Source organism: Bos mutus, chromosome 6, assembly GCF_027580195.1.
Source record: "Bos mutus isolate GX-2022 chromosome 6, NWIPB_WYAK_1.1, whole genome shotgun sequence".
NCBI classification, from domain to species: Eukaryota; Metazoa; Chordata; class Mammalia; order Artiodactyla; family Bovidae; genus Bos; species Bos mutus.
In genome coordinates this window covers 2,810,245-2,835,474 of record NC_091622.1, presented here as the reverse complement: position 1 = coordinate 2,835,474, position 25,230 = coordinate 2,810,245, and the positions used below count along the sequence as shown (strand labels likewise).

At 41.3% G+C, this 25,230-nt stretch overlaps 1 protein-coding gene across 1 annotated transcript in view; it reads left to right on the top strand.

Annotated features, from left to right (window-relative positions):
• The window catches only part of NAF1 (nuclear assembly factor 1 ribonucleoprotein), a 115,345-nt gene that overhangs the window by 77,164 nt on the left and 12,951 nt on the right, over positions 1 to 25,230 (top strand). Inside the window, exon 8 of the mRNA XM_070371926.1 lies at positions 23,610 to 23,725. Within this exon, the coding sequence (XP_070228027.1) occupies positions 23,610 to 23,725 (116 nt within the window). The remainder of the gene's footprint in view (positions 1 to 23,609; positions 23,726 to 25,230) is intronic.

The window sequence follows — 25,230 nt, the reverse complement described above, 5'->3', positions numbered from 1 at the left end:
TTCGTCTAGTCAAGGCTATGGTTTTTCCAGTGGTCACATATGGATGTGAGAGTTGGACTGTGAAGAAAGCTGAGCGCCGAAGAATTGATGCTTTTGAACTGTGGTGTTGGAGAAGACTCTTGAGAGTTCCTTGGACTGCAAGGAGATCCATCCAGTCCATTCTGAAGGAGATCAGCCCTGGGATTTCTTTGGAAGGAATGATGCTAAAGCTGAAACTCCAGTACTTTGGCCACCTCATGTGAAGAGTTGACTCATTGGAAAAGACTCTGATGCTAGGAGGGATTGGGGGCAAGAGGAGAAGGGGTCGACAGCTGATGAGATGGCTGGATGGCATCAATGACTTGATGGACGTGAGTCTGGGTGAACTCTGGGAGTTGGTGATGGACAGGGAGGCCTGGCATGCTGCGATTCATGTGGTCACAAAGAGTCAGACATGACTGAGTGATTGATCTGATCTGATCTGATTTAAAATTATATGCCAGGCATCATGTTAAATGCTAATTTTTAGATGTTATCTCAGTAAATGCTTATATAACAGCTATTACTATCTAAATTATACCTGGGAGTAGAGTAAACCACCCTTCACAGTGATTAACTTACCAGTGCTCCACTGACAGCAAATGGCAGAGCTGAGCTTTGCATCAGACCCTGCCTCAGTCCAGAGCACAAGGCTCACATCTTAAATCTCAGTACCAACTGCCTCTTAAAATTGTTCTAATATACACAGGACAGGAACAATAATAGGAACACTGGAAACTAGTGATTATGAAGGAAGGAGCTAATGATGTCTTGGTGTAACACTGTAAGTCCGACCTGGGATAACATCAGGAAGAAGGATTTGTAGTAAGCCTAATAATTATAATTTTAAGTGCTGGTTTTCTTTTCTATATTTTTAAACTTAAAATGTCCTAATGCATGAAAAGACACTGAACAAATTGTTGAGTTGTGGCTTTATTAACACAACTTTTTTAAGTTGGGTTTATCTTAATGCCAAATAGTAGCTTGTCTAGTCATTTATAGTAAATCACTGAGAATTTCACAAGACTTCACTACTAAGGTTGGAAAGACCTTCCACTGGCATTCTCTTGGAGCCACTGCCCTGCTTTATTTCAGAAAAGGAAGCTTATCATTTTCAGAATTGCAAGTTGATTCTTAGTGATCATTTATTATGACTAATGGCACCCCACTCCAGTACTCTTGCCTGGAAAATCCCATGGATGGAGGAGCCTGGAAGGCTGCAGTCCATGGGGTCGCTGGGAGTTCAACACGACTAAGCGACTTCCCTTTCACTTTCCACTTTCATGCATTGGAGAAGGAAATGGCAACCCACTCCAGTGTTCTTGCCTGGAGAATCCCAGGGATGGGGAAGCCTGGTGGGCTGCCATCTATGAGGTCACACAGAGTCAGACACAACTGAAGTGACTTAGCAATAGCAATAGCAATAAGTTAATGACCTTAGAGATTGGGATGGGTGTGTCTCCATAAATACAAATGTCCATCCTTGCTACTTTAATATAAATGAGTAATTTCAGACATCTTTGTATGTCCATGTTTTGTTATCAGTAAAACTAGGAACAAAAATAAATCACATGTATGAAATATAACAGAAACAGCCCAAAATTAACTATATTTTTATGGACATCTGTATAATAGCCTCTTTTTTTTTTTTCATATCCGACTCAATGGACATGAATTTGAGCAAGCTCTGGGAGATGGTGAAGGACAGGGAAGCCTGGCATGCTGCAGTTCATGGGGTCACAGAGTCGTACATGACTGAGCGACTGAACAACAGCAAAAGGTGTATTCAATTTTATTAAAAGCCCATTTTACAAGATGTTACCAAACCCAAGTTCAGTCAGCTCGCTGCATGATAGGTCAATGATAAGGAGACAAGGTGTCGAGACAGAGAGCAGCAACTTTATTCAGAGAGCCAGGTATCCGAAGAGGTGTGGACTAGCATCCCAGAGTAACAACTTATCAGGGTCTGGATGCTAGTTTCTTTTACAGAACAGACAAGAGGAGGAGATGAAGAAGTAAAGTACAAAGGCCTTAACTCTTGCAAAATATCTACTGGCTTGGCCAGCCTCACGGAGTGGACATGTTAATTTCTTCTTTTCTGTAGCCATTCAAGTGGGCAGAGTCTGAATGTCTCCTGCAAACTTAACAAAGACAATTTATCAGGCAAAGGGGCTGGGTTCTCCAAGGCAGTGCATTATGTATGGTCACAGCTATAGATAGCATCCTTTTAGAGATTATAGTAACAAAAGCAACAGGAAGCAAAGGTTAAAGCAGAAGAAATAGATAAAACAGGGAGTCAGATTCTGTTCTTCCCTGTTACAAAAATGCTGGTTACACCAGATATGGCATGAACAGAAACTGAAGTCTTAGCCATGTATGTCCGAGGAGCTAATAAAATCACCCAGCGAGTGTATTGTTGAAGCAGAGTAGCTTGGCCAGGCAGGGAGAAGATATATTCTAAATCTTCATCAAGCTTACAATGTCTAAGAAACAATCAGGAAATTTCCAAGCAATGCCACTAATAACTCAAACTCTGACAATCATAGCTTGGGTGTCTCTATTGAAATGCAGCAGTGCTGCCGCTGTTGTTTTAATAATAGAATACTCAGCCAAGACTCAAGCAAACTGGAATACTGAATAAGGGAAAGCACATGCGAGCTTCTGGAGGCTGCGGCTTATTTTCAAAGGTGGGGGACCAAGCCTGGCAGCTTTGGTCTTTCAGTGCTGAAACAGAACCTGAGATGATCCCCTTCCTCTCTGGAAGGCGAGTGCAGAGAAAAAGAAAGAGAGCCAGGCAGAGAGGCAAGAAAAGGGAAATGTATTAGAGGGAAACAATAGGATGACTGGCCCTGAAGGAGAACCAGTGTCCTCCCTTTCTGACAGGGTCTTTCTTATACCCCGCCAATGAAACATTCTTTGAAGGGATGGTTAATTATTAGCCTGTAGTTGCGTCCTGTGTGATCATGTAGCTAGAGGTCTGGAATCTGGTGGTCTTGTAGCTTTGAGAAGGTAGGCGCCAGGGAGAAAATAGAGTGTTGTTTGGGCAGTTTGGGCAGTCTCAAGGGTCACTGTGACTTTACTCTTTGTTTGCGAGGTCAACATAATGAGCGGTTTCAACCATGAGCCCCCATGAGGGCCCTGTCACTCTCCCTGCCCCACACTGAAACTGAAGGGGGTCCATGGGGAGGGGCAGCCAGGGAAATTCCTCTCTCCTTCACAGTTCATCCTCTGACAGACGAAACTGGGGGAGCCTGAGTTTGAAGTCACAGCCACGGGAAACAGCCTGGTTGGACATGTGGTGTCACCTTTTGAACCTTCCAAAACTCTTCCGGTTGGTGGTGGCTTATTTGTTCAGTGTTCCTTACCAGAACCTACTGTTGTAAAACAACTCATGCAAATGGTTACTATGGTGCTTGGCCAGGGTGGGCGGTTTCAGTCAGTGTGCTTCCCCTAACATAATTGCCAAAAGGACACTGTCTATAATTGTGTGTGTGTGCATGCACACTCAGTCATGTCTGACTCTTTGCGCCCCTATAGACTGTAGCCCGCCAGGCTCCTCTGTCTGTGGAATATTCCGGGCAGAAATACTGAAGTGGATTGCCACTTCCTTCTCCAGAGGATCTTCCCAACCCAGGGGTTGAACTCTCTGTGCCTCTGTGTCTCCTGCATTGGCACGTATGTTCTTTACTGGCTGAGCCATTGGGAGAAGACCGTCTGTAGCTGTGAGCATACATAATGGCCTGACCTAGGAAACCCTGCTTCTTTGCCTACATGTTAAGGTTTAGTTCACAGGGAGACATTCTGACCCTGAACACCAGTGAATGGCTGCAGAAAAGAAGAAATTAACATATCCCCTCCCCAATGTGGCCAAGCCGAGAGATAGTTGCAAAATTTATGACCTTTTTACTTAACTGTTTTTCACTCCCCACCCGCCTTTGTTCTCTAATAGAAACTGGCATGCAGACCCAGATAAGATGGTACTCTGGGACATTAGTCTACCATCTTCTCAAACTCCCAGCTTTCAGAATACAGTCGCTGTTCCTTGCCTCAATACCTCGGCTCCAAATTACTGGCCTGTCATGTGGTGAGCAGATCAAACTTGAATTCAGTAACATTAAGGCTTTGACATGTAAATTTTGGGAAAAATCAAAATTTGGGGAATGTTAAACCCATAATATCTTCCATCTACTTGATGACACTGTGCTGCTGGAGACTGAAAAAAAAAAAATGCACTACAAAAGTCGAGAATTCTGTTTTATTCAGATCCACATAATTTGGCCACCTGATGCAAAGAACTGACTCCTTGGAAAAGACCCTGATGCTGGGAAAGATTGAAGGCGGGAGGAGAAGGGGAAAACAGAGGATGAAATAGTTGGATGGCATCACCAACTCAGTGGACATAAGTTCCAGTAAACTCTGGGCATTGGTGATGGACAGGGAGGTCTGGCATGCTGCAGTCTGTGGGACTGCAAAGAGTCAGACACGACTGAGCAACTGAGCTGATCTGAACTGAGGATTCGATTCCAAAAGCCTCTCAAGTAGCTTTGAGGAGCTGCTCTGAAGAGGTGAAGGAAGAGCAAGGATACATAGGAGTTTCTGCAACAAAAACCTGTTAGTCAGAACATGAAAAGATTATTGTTAATTAAAGAAGCTAAGGAATTTACCACTTTACAGTGTATGGGAACATACACACAGGAATCTGGGCTCACTGAAACCATTACTTTGCCGTGCACCTCTGCTATCTGGGGCCTGAGTCCTGTGCTTTCTCATCTTGAGTCCGCACAGGGCACACCAGAGGGAGCAGCTGCAGTGCACTAGGGCTTGGCAGTGAGCAGCCTATGTGTCCCCATCCTGAATTCCATCAGGGTGCATCGCATGGTTGACTGCAGCAGCTGACTGCTACATGCTAAGCGTTCTTTGTTTCCAGCCTGATAGCATCCGGGCTCACTGGTGGGGGGACTGTACTGGCTTGAGGCTTGCAACATCCCTTGTTTGCTAATGTGGCAGGCAGCATTTTTTATTCATGCTGCCAAGTTTATTTTGATGTGCCTTGTGCCCAGGTAGATATGGGCAGATGGGCAGCTTGTGGACGCAGCTGCCTTCCCCTAGTGCCCTCTCTTCCCTTGGTTTCTCTCTTTTCCCCTAGAGAACCTAAAATTAGACACATATATGAGCACCTCACTGTCCTTCTCTTTTTCTGTTCTCCCCACAATCTCAGTAAGAGGATTTTCTTTACATCATTTCTTCTGACTTCCTCTACTCCTTCTGATTCTAGCTAAAACTTAATAGTAGATAGCAGTTCCTTCTGTACATGAAAAAATGTCCGTGAGTTACATTCTTCTAAATTGGTTGTTGATCAGATAGTGGGAAGAAAAAAAAATTTTTTAATTGTCTTTCTACTCTGTCAATGGAGTTATTGTCTTGCTGCATAATCTTACTTTGCAATAGTAATTTTAAGCCTAGTTAGATAATATTTTTGATTCATTTTGTATGTGACTGAAACAAAAGCAAAAACAATCACAAGGAAAAATAAAACATTTGACGTATGTACAAAGTAAAGTAGAACTTAGAACTCAAGCCGTTCTATTTAATATAACAAGGAGAGAAATGTTTTTCATTTAGGTTCATAAACTCTTATATTAGGTAAGTGTTTATCAGCTTACATTGATCCAGGGAATTAATAAACCAAAAAGAGCAAGTTTAATGAGCTACAGAGAAATTCTTAAGCAGAAGTGTAGATTTTCTTCTTACACAGTTATCTTTGATTGCCAGTAAATCTTAGAGATGATTAAAACAAAAAGGAGGTAAGAGTTTTTAGAACATATAAACCTTGTCAACAAATGGCTGAAACTCACTGAAAGTCACTTAATGCTCCTATGGATCCAGAAGATGGAAATCATTTCTTTCCTCCTAAGTTCTTACCAGGTGTCCAGAAGCTACAAATATTCCTGATTTTTTTATTAAGGTATCAATTTTCATATTTTGTGAGTTCTCTATTCTATGGGACCTCTAGTTAATGGAATTCTTCCTCTAGGCAATCTTTCAAGGAAAAGACATTCTTTAAGTTTCCTTGTCATTCTGGTTCCAATTAATGAGTCAGAAGCATAAGTGGCCATACATTTTTCTTTATTTATTTTATAAATGTTTAGTGAATATCTGTGTTCCAGATAATGCTTTCAGTTCTGGAAACACAGTACCTAAACCACAAACCACAAACTCTTAAGGACCTCACTGTCTAGTGGGGATGGCAGGGAAAGGAAAAATTGGTTTCTGTTCAGTGAGATGAGTGCCTTGGTATAAATAACTATGAGCTAGAGTGAGAAAATAAAGGAAAGAGCAGGGAAGGCAGCACAGAGGAGGTGTCACATGTGCTGTGTCTTGATGGATGTGTAAGAGTTTTCCAGGTTGACAGAGGGAAGAACCTTCGGAATAGTCTACAACATGTGCTAAGGCAGAGAGTATGAAAAAGCATGAGTCTGAGATCACATCTTTATTTTAGTTATGTTCTGCTGACTCTAGGCAAAATCAGAATCATTTTATCTTTGGTAAGTTGTAAGTTCTAAAAAATTGAAACCAGCGGCACATTTTATGTATTTTCATACGTTGGTCTTCGAGAGTGAAGTTCATCCTTAAATTCAGAATGAAGTTCAATTTCATCTAAATATTTTACATTATATTTTCCTTCCACTTGTATCAAAACAAAGATAAAAACAATTACATGCTTCCTTGGTGTCTCAGATGATAAAAAAAAAAAAAAAAAAATCTGCCTGCAATGAGAGACCCAGGTTCTATCTTTGGGTTGGGAAGATCCCCTGGAGAAGGGAATTGCTACCCACTCCAGTATTGCCTGGAGAATTGCTATGGACAGAGGAGCCTGGCAGGACTATTGCTCCCTGAAAATGTCCATATTGGCTGCCTAAAATAAATTAGACCTTCATGAAGGGCTTCCCTGTTGGCTCAGATGATAAAGAATCCACCTGCAATGCAGGAGACTCTGGTTCAATCCCTGGGTTGGGAAGATCCCCTAGAGAAGGGAATGGCAACCCGCTCTAGTATTTCTGCCTGGAGAATTCCATGGACAGAGGAGCCTGGCAGGTTACAGCCCATGGGGTGGCAAAGAGTTGGACATGACTGAGCCACTAACACTTTAGGGCTTCCCTGGTTGTTCAGGCAGTAAAGAATCTGCCTAAAATGCGGGAGACCTGGAATTAGTCCCTGGGTCTGGAAGATCCCGTCGAAAAGGGAAAGGCAACCCATTCCAGTATTCTCGTCTGGAGAATTCCACGGATGGAGGAGCCTGGTGGGCTACAGTTCCTGGGGTTGCAAAGAGTTAGACACGATTGTGCAATTAACACAATGTGCCGAGAAGGAGAGGTGCTTGCAGATTTGCCTGTGTCACAGCATTCACTTTGCCCAGAAATAAGCAGTTTTAGGAAACATGTCCTGGTCTGATGTAGGGTGGCTTCTCTTTCTGGTCTCTCTCTGACCGCTGGGGGAGGAGGACCTCTCTGCTCTGTTCCTCCCTGTCTTCCTGCATCCACTTGAGGAAGAGGAGCTGCTGCTCTCATATATAAATAAATCCAAGAAATTCCACTTCCTTCACCAGTGATGAGAAAGCTTTAAGTTAAAAATACATGTTAATCCAGAAATATTCTCCTCTGCTCTTCTATCTTAGGTGACTGAGTTAGGCAATTCACCGACAAACTCAGCAGCTCTATCCGTGATTTCCTCACCTAATAGGTTGTCAAGTCCTCCCAAGATACAGATTTGGGCGAAGGGAGGGTGGTGTGGGAAAAGGTCACACTTAGCCACAGCCCCTGATCCTCTGCCAGATATGTGCTTTCGTGGTCACTGGTCACCGACTCCATGGTCACTAAGTGGTATTTTGTTTTCCATTTGCTTTGTTTCTTTTATAGAGTTACCTTGGGAAACTTATGGGAGAAGGGAAAGGGAGGAATGATTGGCAAATTTGGGGCATTTCTGTATTTTTGGATATAGTACCGCCAAATACTATTAAGAGTATGCTTTTAATGCCTAACTGTCTGGTACAGTGTCAGTGGGCTGGAAAGCGAAATAATGCAGGTAGCATCTGGAAACCAAATTGTATCTGGAAAGGTAAGGGCAATGTAGGGTCAGCAGATGGAGGCCACGCTTCAGACAATCAAGAGAAGAAATCGGGGCTGGGGAAAATATATCTGGAATTTGCTGAGGTTTGGGGAAATAAGAACTAATATTGTGAATATGTTACTTCATGTAACCCTTTCAGTTCAGTTCAGTTCAGTTGCTCTGTCATGTCCAAATCTTGGTGACCCTATGAATCGCAGCACACCAGGCTTCCCTGTCCATCACCAACTCCCGGAGTTCACTCAGACTCACGTCCATTGAGTCAGTGACGCCATCTAGCCATCTCATCCTCCGTCGTCCCCTTCCCCTCCTGCCCCTAATCCTTCCCAGCATCAGAGTCTTTTCCAATGAGTCAACTCTTCGCATGAGGTGGCCAAAGTACTGGAGTTTCAGCTTTAGCATCATTCCTTCCAAAGAAATCCCAGGGCTGATCTCCTTCAGAATGGACTGGTTGGATCTCCTTGCAGTCCAAGGGACTCTCAAGAGTCTTCTCCAACACCACAGTTCAAAAGCATCAATTCTTTAGTGCTCACAGTCCAACTCTCACATCCATACATGACCACTGGAAATTATACAGTGGAAGTGAGAAATAGATTTAAGGGACTAGATCTGATAGATAGAGTGCCTGATGTAACCCTTTAGTGAATGTTAAAGATTGGCTACACAATATCATTAATCCAGAAATTCCAGTCTGAGGTATTTATCCTTCAAATATACTTGCATAAGCAGTTAAAATTTTGTGTATGAAGATCTTCACTGCAACTCTGTAAGACTGAAAATACCCCAGATAATAATAATAAATTGGTTAAAAATGACACAATAATGTATGATGCATTGTACAAAAGAATATCAAACAGACATTGAAAAGGATGATACTGTGTGGTCATATTTACTGTGCAGGAATTTGTTGTTAAATAAAAAAGCAAGGTACAAAGCACTTGTTGTTGTTCAGTCATCCAGTCATGTCTGACTCTTTGTGGCCCCATGAACTTCAGCATGCCACGTCTTCCTGTCCCTTACCATCTCAGAAGTTTGCCCAAGTTCATGTTCATTGCATCAGCCATTGCATCCTCTGATGCCCTCTTCTCTTTTTGCCCTCAATCTTTCCCAGCATCAGGGACTTTTCCCATGAGTCAACTGTTCACATTAGATGACCAGAATACTGAAGTTTCAGCTTCAGCATCAGTCCTTCCAGTGAGTATTCAGGGTTGATTTCCCTTCAGATTGACTGGTTTGGTCTCCTTGATGTCCAAGGAAAAAATCTCAAGATGTTCAAAGGCATTAATTCTTCAGTGGCCCACTTTCTTTATGGTCCAACTCTCACAACTGTACGTGACCACTAGAAAGACCATAGCCTTAACTATATGGACCTACCTTTGTCAGCAGAGTAATGTCTCTGCTTTTCAACACACTGTCTAAGTTTGTCACAGCTTTCCTGCCAAGAAGCAAACGTCTTCTGATTTCCTGGCTACAATCACCATCTGCAGTGATTTTAGGGCCCAAGAAGAGGAAATCTGTCACTACTTCCACCTTTTACCCCTCTATTTGCCAAGAAGTAATGGGGCTAGATGCCATGATCTTAAGTTTTTTTTTTTTTTTTGTTTTTGTTTTAATATTTAGTTTTAAGCCTACTCTTTCACTCTCCTCCTTCACCCTCATCAAGAGGCTCTTTAGTTCCTCTTTGCCTTCTGCCATTAGAGTAGTATCATTTGCATAGCTGAGGTATTTGATGTTTCTCCCACATATCTTGATTCCAGCTTGTAACTCATCCAGCCTTGCATTTCTCATGATGTGCTCAGGGTATAGATTAAACAAACAGGGTGACAGCAGACAGCCCTGTCATACTCTTTTCAATCTTGAACCAATTAGTTGTTCTACACAGCGTTCTAACTGTTGCTTCTTGATCCACATACAGGTTTCTTAGGAAACAGGTAAGATGGTCTAGTATTCCCATCTCTTTAAAAACTTTCTACAGTTTATAATGATTCAAACAAAGGCTTTGGAGTAGCTGAGGAAACAGAGGTAGATGTTTTTCTGGAATTCCCTACCTTTCTCTATGAGCCAGAGAATGTTGGCAATTTGATCTCTGGTTCCTCTTCCTTTTCTAAATCCAGCTTGGACCTCTGGAAGTTCTTGGTTTGCATAATGCTGAAGCCTAGCATGCAAGATTTTAAGCATGACCTTACTAGCATGCTTTAAGCTTAGACCTGTTTAAGCATAGACCTCTATCTTTAAGCATAGACCTTACTAGACTTGGACATGGAACAACAGACTGGTTCCAAATTGGGAAAGGAGTACATCAAGGCTGTATATTGTCCCTCTGTTTATTTAACTTATATGCAGAGTACATCATGCAAAATGCCAGGCTGGATGAAGTACAAGCTGGAATCAACATTGCAGGCAGAAATTTCGATAACCTCAAATATACAGATGACACCACTGTTATGGCAGAAAGTGAAGAAGAACTAAAGAGCCTCTTGATGAAAGTGAAAGAGGAGAGTGAAAAAGCTGGCTTAAAACTCAACATTCAAAAAACTAACACCATGGCATCTGGTCTCATTACTTCATGGCAAATAGATGGGGAAACAATGGAAACAGTAACTGACTATTTTTTTGGCCTCCAAAATCATTGCAGATGGTGACTGCAGCCATGAAATTAAAAGACGCTTGCTTCTTGGAAGAAAAGCTATGACCAACCTAGGCAGCAAATTAAAAAGCAGAGACATTACTTTGCTGACAAAGGTCCATCTAGTCAAAGGTTTGGTTTTTCCAGTAGTTATGTATGGATGTGAGAGTTGTAAAAAAAAAGCTGAGTGCTGAAGAATTGATGCTTTTGAACTGTGGTGTTAGAGAAGACTCTTCAGAATCCCTTGGGCAGCAAGGAGATCCAATCAGTCCATCCTAAAGAAAATCAGTCCTGAACATTCATTGGAAGGACTGATGCTGAAGCTGAAACTCCAATACTTTGGCCACTTGATTCAAAGAGCTGACTTGTTAGAAAAGACGCTGATGCTGGGAAAGATTGAATGCAGGAGGAGAAAGGAATGACAGAGGGTGAAATGGTTGGATGGCATCACCAACTCCATGGACTTGAGTTTGAGCAAGCTCTGGGAGTTGGTGATTGACAGGGAAGCCTGGCCTGCTGCAGTCTATGGGATTGCAAAGAGTCGGACACTACTGAGCAACTGAACTGAGCCACTAGCATGGGAGATGAGTGCAACTGTCCAATGGTTAGCACATTCTTTAGTACTACCCTTCTTGGGAATCAGTATGAGGATTGACCTTCATGGATCACTGCCTTGTCATGGTGAAGGAGCTTGTGTAACTCAATGAAGCTATGAGCCATGCCGTGTAGGGCCACCCAAGATAATGGGTCAGAGCACAGAGTTCTGACAAAACGTGATCCACTGGAGGAAGGAATGGCAAACTGCCCCAATATACTTTCTGTGAGAATCTCATGAACCATATAAAAGTACAAAACGCTTGTAATATGTTCCTATTTATGTAAAAACAAAAATAAGTGTATGCTTCCATATAAAAAGTTCAAGGAAAAATACATTTTATGAATACACAATACTGTTAGTAGTAGACACACCTGGGAAATATGTAGAGTGCATGTGTATGTATTCTTTTAAAAATTAAGTTCATGCATTGCTTTTATGATAAGATAGTTGTAAGAGTTCATAGGGTAGGCTGCAAGTGAAAATAATAGCATAAAATTTAACATTATATTAAACAAATTTTATAGATTTGATTAATTACTCTTCCTTGAGGAGATTTCTTTGCTTGTCTTCTATGACATCACTCATAAGTGATATGTATTTTTCATGTAGGTCCCTTGTCATTCCTGATTCTTCTATTGCCATTGTCTTGTCCCCTCTCTCCTAAAGATTTGTGTTGGACCTATTTATTCCCCTCAATATACAGAGTTTATTCAGATATACTCCAGATCTACTTATATGTCCCCCTCCCTCTGACTTCACTTCCATCTCTATGCTAATGACTCACAGATTTGTCAGCGTAAACTCTTGATCAATCTCAGATCAATACATTTAGTTCCCTCCAAAAATAATGTTCCTCAGGAGAGAGACTCAGGAGGGAGGGGATATATGTATACATATAGCTGATTCACTTTGTTATACAGCAGAACTAACACAACATTGTAAAGCAATTACAGTTTGAAAATAGTAAATGAAAAAAATAACATACCTCACATTCAATGTGCACAAAAATATCCTCTTACTCTCAATTGATCCTATCCATCACCAGTATTTTTATCCTCAGTGAATGTCATTAAAGATCCCCAGGAGACACCAGACAAATGTGGGAGCTTACACAAGGAATGTGGATTTCTCAGCAGAGGGGGTCTGAGAGGGCAGACATAGAAGATGGGCTTGGATGAGGTGACTGTGGAGACGGTTCACAGCAGTTGTTCTGGTTCTGTATTGGGTGTATTCATTAGGGCGGGTCTGTAACTGGGTATATTAATGTTTCGTCTATACGGGGCAGGAGAGATGGACTGGGCAGGAGGATGCTGTGGTTGGTGGAGAAGTGACACTCATGTACTCATGTTTACTGGAAGGAGGCGATGATGATCGACCATTTATTTGGGTTGTATGCTGTTCTTACTCTGTCTGTGCTCAGTTATGCCTGAAGTCATGATTCTGTCTTTTACCACCATGATCACAGAGAAACTTGCTGATGTTGATGTTCTGTGCAATATTTAGGTTTAGCAGGAGGTTGGCTCTTTCTTCAAAAGATGGCAGAGTAGAAGGATGTGTATTAATCTTTTGCGAGAACACCAAAATAGTGACTAGCTGCTGACAGGATAATGTTGTATCCCACCAAAAAAAAGATATTCTGTGTCCAAGATCAAAGCATAAACCCCAACAAGATGGTAGGAGGGGCTCAATTGCATTTAAAATCAAATGTCATACCCACCAGATATGCTCGGAGGGCACAAACAAAACCCTTGTGTGACCAGGACCCAGGGAAAGGAGCCGTGACCTCCACAAGAGACTGAGCCAGACCTGCCTTTGACTGAGTGTCTCCTGCAGAGGAATGGGTCAGAAGTGGCCTGTTTCAGGGGCAGGGGCTCTGGCTGCAGCAGTCCTGGGAGGCATTGCATGCTGGCATAAGTACTCTTGGAGTTCACCATTAGCTCTACTACAGAGCCACTGAGCTGACGACCCAAAAACAGGAGAACAATTATACCAAAGAAGTTCTCATACTGTTGCAAAAGGTTCTAGGGCCCATAAAAGATTTCTCATCCTGGGGACCCAGCTAAGGGACTGAGAACCCACAGGGAATTTGACTTTGCAGGCCAGTGGGGTTTGATTATAGAACTTCCACAGGACTAGGGAAAGAGAGACTCTTGGAGGGCTCAAACAAAACCTTGTGCTCACCAGGGCCCAGGAGAAAGTAGCAGTGACCTCCACAAGGACTGAGCCAGACTTGCCTGTGAGGGCCCAGGCATCTCCAGCAGAGGCATGGGTCAGCAATGACCTGCCACGGGGTCAGCGTCACTGACTACGAAGGTCCTGGGAGGTGCAGCATGCTGGCGTAAGTCGTTCGGATGGAGGTTGCCATTACCGCCATTGCACCTACCAAAGTTTGGCTTCAGGCCAAACTACAAGGAGGAAACACAGCCCCACACATCAGAAGAAAATAGGATTGAAGATTTACTGAGCATGGCCTTGCCCACCAGACTAAGACTCAGTTTCCCCCACAGCCAGTCCTTCCCATCAGGAAGCTTCTACAAGCCTCTTATCCTCATCCAGAAGAGGGAAGACAGAATGAAAACCACAATCACAAAAATCTAACCAAACTGATAACATGGACCACAGGCTTTTCTAACTCAGTGAAACTATGAGCCATACCATGTAGGGCCACCCGAGATGGACGGGTCATGGTGGAAAGTTCTGACAAAACATGGTCCACCAGAGATGGGAATGGCAAACCACTTCAGCATTCCTTCCTTGAGAACCCCAAGAACAGTAGGAAAAGGCAAAAAGATAGGGCACTGAAAGATGAACTTCCCAGGTCTGTAGGTGTTCAATATGCTACTGGAGAAGAGCAGAGAAATAGCTCCAGAAGGAATTAAGAAGCTGAGCCAAAGTGGAAACAACGTCCAGTTGTGGATATGTCTAGTGGTGAAAGTAAAGTCAAATGCCATAAGACCAATATTGCATAGGAACCTGGAATGTTAGCTCCATGAATCAATGTAAATTAGAAGTGGTCAAACAGGAAATGACAAGAGTGAACACTGACATTTTAGGAATAAGTGAACTAAAACCAACCAGAAAGGATGAACTTAACTCAGATGACCATTGTATCTACTACTGTGGGCAAGAATTCCTTAGAAGAAATGGAGTAGCCATCACAGTCAACAAAAGAGTCCAAAATGCAGTTCTTAATGTAATCTCAAAAATGATAGAATGACCTTGGTTTGTTTCCAAGGCAAACTATTCAATATCACAGTGCTCCAAGTCTATGCCCCAATGACTAATGTTGAAGAAGTTGAAGTTGATCAGTTCTATGAAGACCTACAAGATCTTATAGAACAAAAACACCAAAAAAGATGTATTTTTCATCATAGGGGACTGTAATGCAAAAAGGAGGAAATCAAGAAATACCAGGGGTAACAGGCAAGGTTGGCCTTGGAGTACAAAATGAAGCAGGACAAAGACTAACAGAGTTTTGCCAAGATAACACACTTGTCATAGCATACACACTCTTCCAATAACACAAGAGATGACTTTACACATGGACAGCACCAGATAGTCAATAACGAAATCAGATTGATTATATCCTTTACAGCCAAAGTTGGAGAAGCTCTATATAGTCAGCAAAAACAAGGCCAGGAGCTGACTGTGGCTCAGATCATGAGCTCCTTATTACAAAATTCAGGCTTGAAAAAGTAAGAGAGTTCCAGAAAAACATCTATTTCTGCTTTATTGACTACTTCCTTCATAGCTCAGTTGGTAAAGAATCTCCCTGCAATGCTGGAAGCCCCTATTCCTGGGTTGGGAAGATCCACTGGAGAAGGGATAGGCTACCCATTCCAGTATTCTTGGGCTTCCCTTCTGGCTCAGCTAGTAAAAGAATCTGTCTGCAATGCAGGAGACCTGGGTTCGATCCATGGGTTGGAAGATCCCTGGAGAAGGGAAAGGCTACCCACTCCAGTATTCTGGCCTGGAGAATTCCATGGACTATATAGTCCATGGGGTTGCAAAGAGTCGTACACGATTGAGTAACTTTCACTTTCACTAAAGCCTTTGACTGGATCACAACAAACTGGAAAATTCTGAAAGACATGGGAATATCAGACCATCTTACCTGCCTCCTGAGAAAGCTGTATGCATGTCAAGAAGCTTGTCACCCTGTTTATTTAACTTATATGCAGAGTACGTCATCCAAAATGCCAACTGGATGAAACACAAGCTGGAATCAAGATTGCCAGGAGAAATATCAATAACCCCAGATATGCAGATGACACCACCCTTATCACAGAAAGTGAAGAAGAATTAAAGATGCTCTTGATGAAGGTGAAAGAATAGAGTGAGAATGTTGGCTTAAAAGTTGTTAAGATCATGGCATCTGATCCTATCACTTCATGGCAAATAAATGGGAAACAATGAGAACAGTGACAGACTTTATTTTGGGGGGCTCCAAAATCACTGCAGATGGTGACTGCAGCCATGAAATTAAAAGACGCTTGCTCCTTGGAAGAAAAGCTATCTCACACCAAGACAGGGTATTAAAAAGCAGAGACATTACTTTGCCGACAAAGATCCATATAGTCAAAGCTATGGTTTTTCCAGTAGTCATGTAGGGATGTGAGGGTTGAACCACAAAGAAGGTTAAATGCTGAAGAATTTATGCTTTTGAATTGTGGTGCTGGAGAAAACTCTTGAGAGTTTCTTGGACTACAAGGACATCAAATCAGTCAAATCTGAAGGAAATCAACTGTGAATAATTACTGGAGGGACAGATACTGAAGCTGAAGCTCCAATACTTTAGCTACTTGATGCAAAGAGCCAAATCATTGGTGAAAAGACCCTGATGTTGGGAAAGGTTGAAGGGAAAAGAAGAAGGGTATGGCAGGAGATGAGATGGTTAGATAGCATTATTTACTCAATGGACATGAATTTGAGCAAAGTTCAGGAGATAGTGAAGGACAGAGGAGACTTCTGTGCTGCAGTCCATGGGCTGGCAAAGAGTCAGACACAATTTAGTGAGTGAAAAACAACCACCTCTTACCCACTGCTTGTCTCTCAATATTAGATTCTTGAATGATGAGCCGCCAGATGTGAGTTTGATAACAATGAAGCTGCAATTTCTCATCAGGGAAAACAAAGTCAAAAAGTTAATCAGCCAATTTTGCCATGTCTTTTTAGTGGTGCTCAATGCCAGCCTTTGGCAAAGAAAGCATGTCCATTCCTCTGAGAAGCAAAATATGTAGTGTACAAAGGACAGCTGTGGTTCAACAACCATGGCTAAGAGCTCTTTGATGATTGCATATCTAAGGATGAGGCTGGAGGGAGAGATCGATTATTAAAATCTCTCTTAAAATAAGAGAGATTTATTTGTATCCTCTTGATTATCTTCTTTTAGACTGGTGGCTTAGGAAAAGCGAGTTATATATTCTTTTTGGTATACAAATTCTGATGGTTTTTTGATTTGCTATTTACTGGATAACAACAGAAAACTAAGCACACAGGTCTGAAGTAATTGTATTAAAAATCACCACCCTAAATAAAGACCTTTCACCCTCAACAGATGAACTTATAGATAATGTATACATATATAAGTTGAAGCTATCAGGAGAAAATTATTTACTTCTCTATTTTCTCTCTCTAACTTCATTCATTCTTAAATTTTTGCATTTCATAGACATAAAAGTTCTTAATTTTATAAGAATAATCTGTCTGAAATCTTGAGCCCACCCTTGCCGGGAGCCAGAGTGAGGAACTCCGCCCATGGCAAAGGTCATGAGGAAGGAGGCTCGGCATATGCAAAGGCGGGATGGAGCCTCAGGAGTCCCCCTGGAAATTCTTGAGCATCTACCCCCAAAACCAGAGTCTGCCTACTTTATTGTTTTGTGCTCTCACCTACACCTCTGACTTTATGAGGGGCTGTCCCCCACCACCATCTCTCTCTCTGAAAAAGAGTTAACTTACAGCTCCAGTTAATAAAGTTCCTGGGCGTGACAAGAGTGTTTTAGTTCACAAACTCCTTTGGAAGTTCTCTAGCCTGCCTGAACAGGTTCTTCCAGCCACATGTGATTGTTCACAGCCTCCCAACAGTGAGAGGCATGAGATGTTCTAAACTTTCTAAATGCAGATTCCTTTGATCAGTTAGAAGATTATTAGTATAGTATAAATAGTATAGTGGGTTGATTAGAAATTATATTGGTGAAGGGTTTTCATTTATTGGGCCAATGTTTGCTGCTAAGTTTCCATATCCCTTACCTACTGTGTCCCTGGGAGTGTATTGATTAATATAGTTGGTGTATAGGAATGTAAGTAGTAGCTTTAATGTTTGTAACCTTGGACCCTTGAGTTAATTCTTTTCTTGTTATAGCCCACCACACTTTTGCCCTATAGGAATGCAACTTTATCTAATGCTTTTGGAGGGTGGCCCCTAACTTTAGAATAATCACCTTTAGAGAAAAATAAGAAAGAGTCATAAAATGTTAACAGGCCTCCTGGCCAGAAGATGATGTAAATCACCTAAACTTTTGCATATGATAAGTTTGCAGGAAGAAAGCCTAGCTTTGATAAGGATCAAGGACTGCTGACCTTGCATGACTCTACCCCTTCCCCCATTATCCTCTATGCACAACTTAAGGTATAACAACTACTTTGGAAAATAAAGTGCGGGCCTTGCTCACCGAAGTTTGGTCTCCCCATGTCGTTCTTTCTCTCACCTTCTGGCTGAATTCCCATCTGGAGCATGGAGGCTCGCCAAGCCTACTAATTTTGCCTGGGCTTCTAAGATCTGACCAGGGAGGCCTTAGTGTCTCCTCTCCTTTGGGAGAATGGGAGGATGCCTGTGGCCTACGTAGGTGGTGCAAACTCCTTGTCTTGGAGTTTTATTGGTTTTCCACATAAACCAAGTTATTCAGCCTCTTTTCTCCACTGAATTTTTTCACTGAGCTATCCCTATTTAACCACTCTTTATATCTCTAGTTAACAATTAAGCTATTGTCTCATGATCGCCAATGCCGTCTCCCCTTCAAATTCCCTGGATCCACCGGGGCTGGACCCTAGAGGGGCACACCCTCTAGAGCAAGTTTTAATAAAAAATTTAGTAAAAGCCCAGAGAATTAACTTTCAGTCTTTCTGATCTCCAATGCTACTCTGCCTCCTTCCACCCTTGAAAAGTGAGCTTTCAGTGGACAAGCTCAGGTTGAATTTGGCCTCTGTCCTAGACCTCTGTGTGTCCATTATTCACGTTTCTCCCTTTAAAAGAATTTTTTTTAATTGGAGAATAATTACTTCACACTTATTGTGGTAGTTTTTGCCATACATCAACATGAATTAACCAGAGGTATACATGTGTCCCCACTATCCAGAAACCCCCTCCCACCATCCTCCCCACCCTATTTCTCAGTTTTTTCCCAGGCTTTGGGTGTCCTGCTTCATGCATCAAATATGCATGGGTCATCCTTTCTTCTTTTCCTGTTGACTCTTCTTGGCTCATTCATCCCATCACCACTTCCTACTGATCCCAATACCTAAAAATCTCCCTGTGTACTCCTAGCCAATTTCACCACTATTGCTTTAATCACCCTTGATTAGAATAGCTTCTTAAAAGAAAAATATTTATTTATTAATTTAGTAGTATCCGTCTTAGTTGCAGCACTCGATAGCTTTCATTATGGCTCATAGACTCTCTAGTTGTGGCACAGGGTTAGTTGCTCCACAGGATGTGGGATCTTAGTTCCCTGACCAGAGATCGAACCTGTGTTCCCTGCATTGTAAGGCAGACACTTAACCATTGGACCACTGGGGAAGTCCTTAGAACAGCTTCTTTGACCCCAATCTGTGAATCCTAACTCATCATTTAAGGTTCATTCCTGAGGCCACCTCCTCTGAGAAGCCCTCTCCCCTCTGTGGGGACGTGGCCCCCTGCCTTCTACATTCTGTGCATGCCCTACACCTTACTTTTATGCTTCTCGCATTATACATCACATGGGTCCAATATCTTTTCCTCTCTAGAGTGTGACCTCTTGAGTATTATTTCATCCATTTTTACATCCTACGTGCAGTGTCTGGTTCCCAGAAGAAGTACAGTAAGTGTTTTTTAAAAACAATGGAAGAATACAAGGAGCATCTTTCCATTTCTCTGGATTATGGTTTCTGTTATTATGATACAAGCCTTGAGAATAGGAGAATTGTGAAACTAATGCCAAGTAAATTAATTGTCTCAACAACTTTCTTAAATCTCATTTTAAGGATGACAGCTGTGGTTTCTCTTTCTAGGTTGACTTATTCTACTTCTAGTTCTACTTCTAACAGAGAGGACAGAATATATTCTTTTCAAATGGAATATGGCATTATCACCTATTGATAAATCAAATTAAAAGTGAAAAGAAAGAACAAGTTTAATTTTGTTAGAGATGAGGAAAATATATTCCAAATGAGGATGAATGGAGGCTTATCTTCAGAAGGTTAACAATATACTTAGACATCCACTCATTTGATTATCTACTTAACAAGTAGTATTAAGCATTTATTATGTGCTCAAAACTGCCTTGAGAGTTTAGCACTAAAAAGGACTGGGCATGATTCTTCCTTTTTGTAATATACCAGTTTCCCAGAATTCAAAATATCAGTCTACTTTTTTGCCTTATGATTTGCAGGAGCCATGAGAGACAAATATATTTTGTGCTTAAAGTATGCTTGAAACACCAAAATATCTTCATAAATGGATCCTATTATCTCTTTCCCACTGGCAATGTTTTCTTTGTTTAAAAAGTAGGATTCAAATTTTCTTGTCTTGATAGATCAGATCAGATCAGATCAGTCGCTCAGTCGTGTCCGACTCTTTGGGACCCCATGAATCGCAGCACGCCAGGCCTCCCTGTCCATCACCAACTCCCAGAGTTCACTGAGACTCACGTCCATCGAGTCAGTGATGCCATCCAGCCATCTCATCCTCTGTCGTCCCCTTCTCCTTCTGCCCTCAATCCCTCCCAGCATCAGAGTCTTTTCCAATGAGTCAACTCTTCGCATGAGGTGGCCAAAGTACTGGAATTTCAGTTTCAGCATCATTCCCTCCAAAGAAATCCCAGGGCTGATCTCCTTCAGAATGGACTGGTTGGATCTCCTTGCAGTCCAAGGGACTCCCAAGAGTCTTCTCCAACACCACGGTTCAAAAGCATCAATTCTTCGGGGCTCAGCCTTCTTCACAGTCCAACTCTCACATCCATACATGACCACAGGAAAAACCATAGCCTTGACTAGACGAACCTTTGTTGGCAAAGTAATGTCTCTGCTTTTGAATATGCTATCTAGGTTGGTCATAATTTTCCTTCCAAGGAGTAAGCGTCTCTTAATTTCATGGCTGCAGTCACCATCTGCAGTGATTTTGGAGCCCAGAAAAATAAAGTCTGACACTGTTTCCACTTTTTCCCCGTCTTGATAGAAATGGACATTAAAAAAGATTTCAGGAAGCAATTTTACTTACAGGCTTATTCTTCTATTATTGGGAAATAGAGGTTCTCCTTCCTACCCTCACCCCAACTTATGAAGAAAGTATAGTAAAAGTAATTTGTAACCTATCTTTTAAAAAAACAACAGCAACAAAACAATCAGTGGAGGACTTTCCAAAGTGAACTAAAGATGGTTTGGAACTAATTAGGATAAGGATAATATTTCTACACAACATTTGGTTACTTTGCCTTAACTTGTTAATTTCCTAATCTCTCACCTTTTGAACCAGTTTTTGGAGCTGGAGAAAACTCTTGAGAGTCCCTTGGACAGCAAGGAAATCAGACCAGTCAATCCTAAAGGAAATTGAAAGTGAAAGTGCAAGTTGCTCAGTCGTGTCCGACTCTTTGTGACCCCATGGACTATACAGTCATGGAATTCTCCAGGCAAGAACACTGGAGTGGGTAGCCTTTTCCTTCTCCGGGGGCGGGGGGGGGGAGGTCTTCCCAACCCAGAGATCGAACCCAGGTCTCCTGCATTGCAAGTGGATTCCTTACCAGCTGATCCATAGAAATCAACTCCAAATATTCACTGGAATGACTGATGCTGAAGCTGAAGCTCTAATACTTTGGCCACCTGATGGAAATAACAGACTCATTGGAAAAGACCCTGATACTGGGAAAGATTGAAGGCAGGAGGAGAAGAGGGATGACAGAGGATGAGATGGTTGGATGGCATCACCAACTCAATGAATATGAGTTTGAGCAGACTCTGGGACATAGTGAAGGACAGGGAAGCTTGGCATGCTTCTGTTCATGGGGTCATGAAGAGTTGGGCACAACTTAGTAATTGAACAACAACAACATAAAACCAGGACACTGACGATAAGCAGACTTTAGCACTTTATATAATTTACCTGCTATGAAACTGCTTAGTCAGAGGTGAGGTTCCATGGGAAGTCAACTGTGAGACTGTGATTGGCTTGCATGGAGTCAGGGAGTGCTCTCAAGATTAGAAGGGCTAGGGAGAGAAAGAGGCAGGACCCAGGAGGGAATCACCATGGAAACACTAGCTAATTGTACAGCGAATTGGGTCCTGAATGTGGGCAAAAGGGATATGCCTTCACAGCCCTTCCTACACCTGAGGATCAGTTAGATAGCTGCTCATGAAAGGAGTGTAATGTTGGGCAAGGATGTTGCCATTAGCCACGGATGGTCACCAGGAGGGGGGAATCCCATGACCCAATAACTGTCAGTCATCCTAGATGCCAGGGAAGAGTTCTTCCATCTTGAAGTGGGAAGTCCAGGCAGTGCAAATCCAATGCACTGAATGGGTTGAATGAGGAGACAGATGACTGAAGACCCAGGTGACTTTGGGTTTATGTAGACCACACGATGGCATTGAAGTTGGGTGATGAGGAAGTTAAATATTTGTGTCACAAGGCAATTTAATAAACAAATTGGTGAGATGTTGTGTTTGTGTATATGTACAACTGTCCTGTGACATCATCCAGCCTCTCTCAGCTAGTTGAGTGAATTAATAATCCATTAATTATTATAATAATGAATTAACCACCCAAGCTATTCTGCAGTGATCTCTGAGAAAGGATTTTGGGGGATTTTTGCTTTAAGAGCACCTTAAATTTTGAAATTTTTAAATGGACTTAAAATATTTTCATGATTTTACAAAATTTCAGATTGTAGGTGGTTAACCTCACAGTAAAAAACTGATGGGAGTATTATTGAGTGAATAAAAAAGATGGAACTTCAGTCTTGGTAGGCTGAATTTACTGAGTCCTTAATGATAAAGTGAAAAAGATAATTTCTTTGAATTAGTGAAAAGAAAGAGGTAATTCAGTCCTTTGAACATGAAAATGCTGTTTCTTTTTTATCTTTCATTTTTTTTCTGGAAGAAATGGGAACTGAACTCTGGGAGATTTTTCAGTCTTCAACTGTGAAGTTGGGCTCTCAGAGGGCTGCAATCCACATCCTCCTCAAATCTTGTATACTGACTTTGTATATTTTGCAGTTTGTAAAAATTTCAAATTATCTTATTACTTTTTCTAATTTAATGGTGGATTCCTTTGAACTTTTCGTATATAATAAAAATTTCAAATGACAGTTTTATTTCTTTTACATTCTTTAATTAATTATTAATATTTACTTATCACTGTACTGTTTAGCATCTTCAGTGTCATGAAGGTCAGTCTGCTGTGGCTGCCATACAAAATACCACAGACTATGTGGCTGAAACTAAAGAAATTTAATTTCTCACAATTCTAGATCGACGTCCTTATCAAGATGCTGACACGGTTGGCTTCTTCTAGGTCTTCTTTCCTTGGGTTTTACAGTGTCTCTTCTTCTGGAATCTTCGTGTGGTTTTTCCCTTAGTGTGTGCCTGTGTCCTAATATCCTTTTCTTATAACGACATCCATCAGAGTTGACTAAAGCACACCCTAATAACCTCATTTTAACCTAATTACTGTGCAAGATGCTATTTTCAAATACTTTCTTTTTTTTTTTCTAATTTTATTTTATTTTTAAACTTTACATAATTGTATTAGTTTTGCCAAACATCAAAATGAATCCGCCACAGGTATACATGTGTTCCCCATCCCGAACCCTCCTCCCTCCTCCCTCCCCATACCATCCCTCTGGGCCTACTTTCTATGGTATTGGGGGTTAGAACTTCAACACAAAATTTTGTGGGGACACAATTCAGCCTAGAACAACAAATATTCTTGTTTTGTTCCTGATTTTAAAACAATTACTTTCATGTTTTACAATTAACATAATATGTCAATTTCAGTGGCATCAACTGAATGGCAATTGGCTGTGGACCCTTCATATCCCACCCACACCGAACACATCAAGACTGCAATATTTCATGGACAAATTCCCTTTGGAATAAATCAGGAACTGATTGTAAGTCTTCTGCATCATGGGAAAATGCAAAACCAGACTGACCAAAGCTGGTAGTAAGATGGTATGTCTTCCTGCCAGAGACCATGCACCTATTGCAGTGCCATATGATCAGGAAGAGATTCCCTAGCTCCACCCGGCTTCACCATGGGGAAAAGAGGACTTGGTTCTGGGTCCCAGCTTTTCTGAGGGGGTTCCTCACTTAGAGGACTGGCTTCTGTCTTATCTGTCCTGGAGTGCTGATGGTTCTGGGACAGTGTAGCTGCCACAGGGGGAATGAAGGCAATGGTTTGGACTGCTAAATGCTTTAGCTCCCACCTGCTTTAGTACAGAATGAGCAAGCAAAAGCCACAGTGGCCTGCTTCTCCATGGGGAGGGTTGGTAGAGACCCTCAGAATCTCTGGTCAGGCTTGTTGGTGAAGCATTTCTCCTGTACAAAGGTAGATAATGAAGACTGAAATCTAGACCTGCTATGTCCAACACATAGACACTGATATATAGAGTCAAGGACAATGAAGAACCAGGCAAAGATGTTCCAAACAAAAGAACAAAATGAGCCTTCAGAAACCAACTCTAATTAAGTGGAGTTGTACAATTTACCTAACAGAAAATTAAAAATAGCTCTCACAAAGATCCATAGAAAAACACATGAACAAAGAGAGAATTTCATGAGATAGAAAATATTTTAAAAATACCTAACAGAATGCATGATCCTGAAAAACAAATAATTGAACAGAAAAACTCACTGACTTATTTTAAAATAACTGCTAGAACTAATAAATGAATTTTTAAAAAGTTGTAGGATACAAGATCAACATACAAAAATCAGTTATGTTTCTATACACTAACAATAAGCTGTCTGAAAAGGAAAGTAGGTAAACAATCCCATGTACAATAGCATCAAAAGGAATAAAATACTTGGAAACAAACTTACTAAGGAGATGAATGAATAGAAAGATAGCCTGTGTTAATATATTGGAAGAACTGATTTTGTTAAAACATCGACATGATCCAAAGCAATCTATGAATTTAATTCGATCTTTATCGAAATTCCAATGACATTTTCTAATAGAAATAGAAAAAAGCAATTCTACAATTCATGCAGAACTACAAAAGGTTATAAACAGTCAAAGCAATTTTGAGAAAGAAGAACAAGGCTGGAGCATTGTGCTTTCTGATTTTAAAATGCATTGCAGGCATACCATGGAGATATGAAGACTTGGTGCCAGACCACAACAATAAAGCAAATATCATAATAAAGTGAGTCATATGAAGTTTTTGGTTTTCCTGTGCATGTAAAAGTTATGTTTATACTATACTGTAGTCTATTAAATGAACAGTAGTGTTATGTCTAAAAAAACAATGTACATATCTTAATTTAAAAAATACCTTATTGCTAAAAAATGCTAAAAATCATCCAATCATTCTGTGAGCCATAACTTTTTGGTGGTGAAGCACAATAAAGTAAAGCTCAATAAAATGAGGTTTTCCTGTTCAAAGCTATAGTC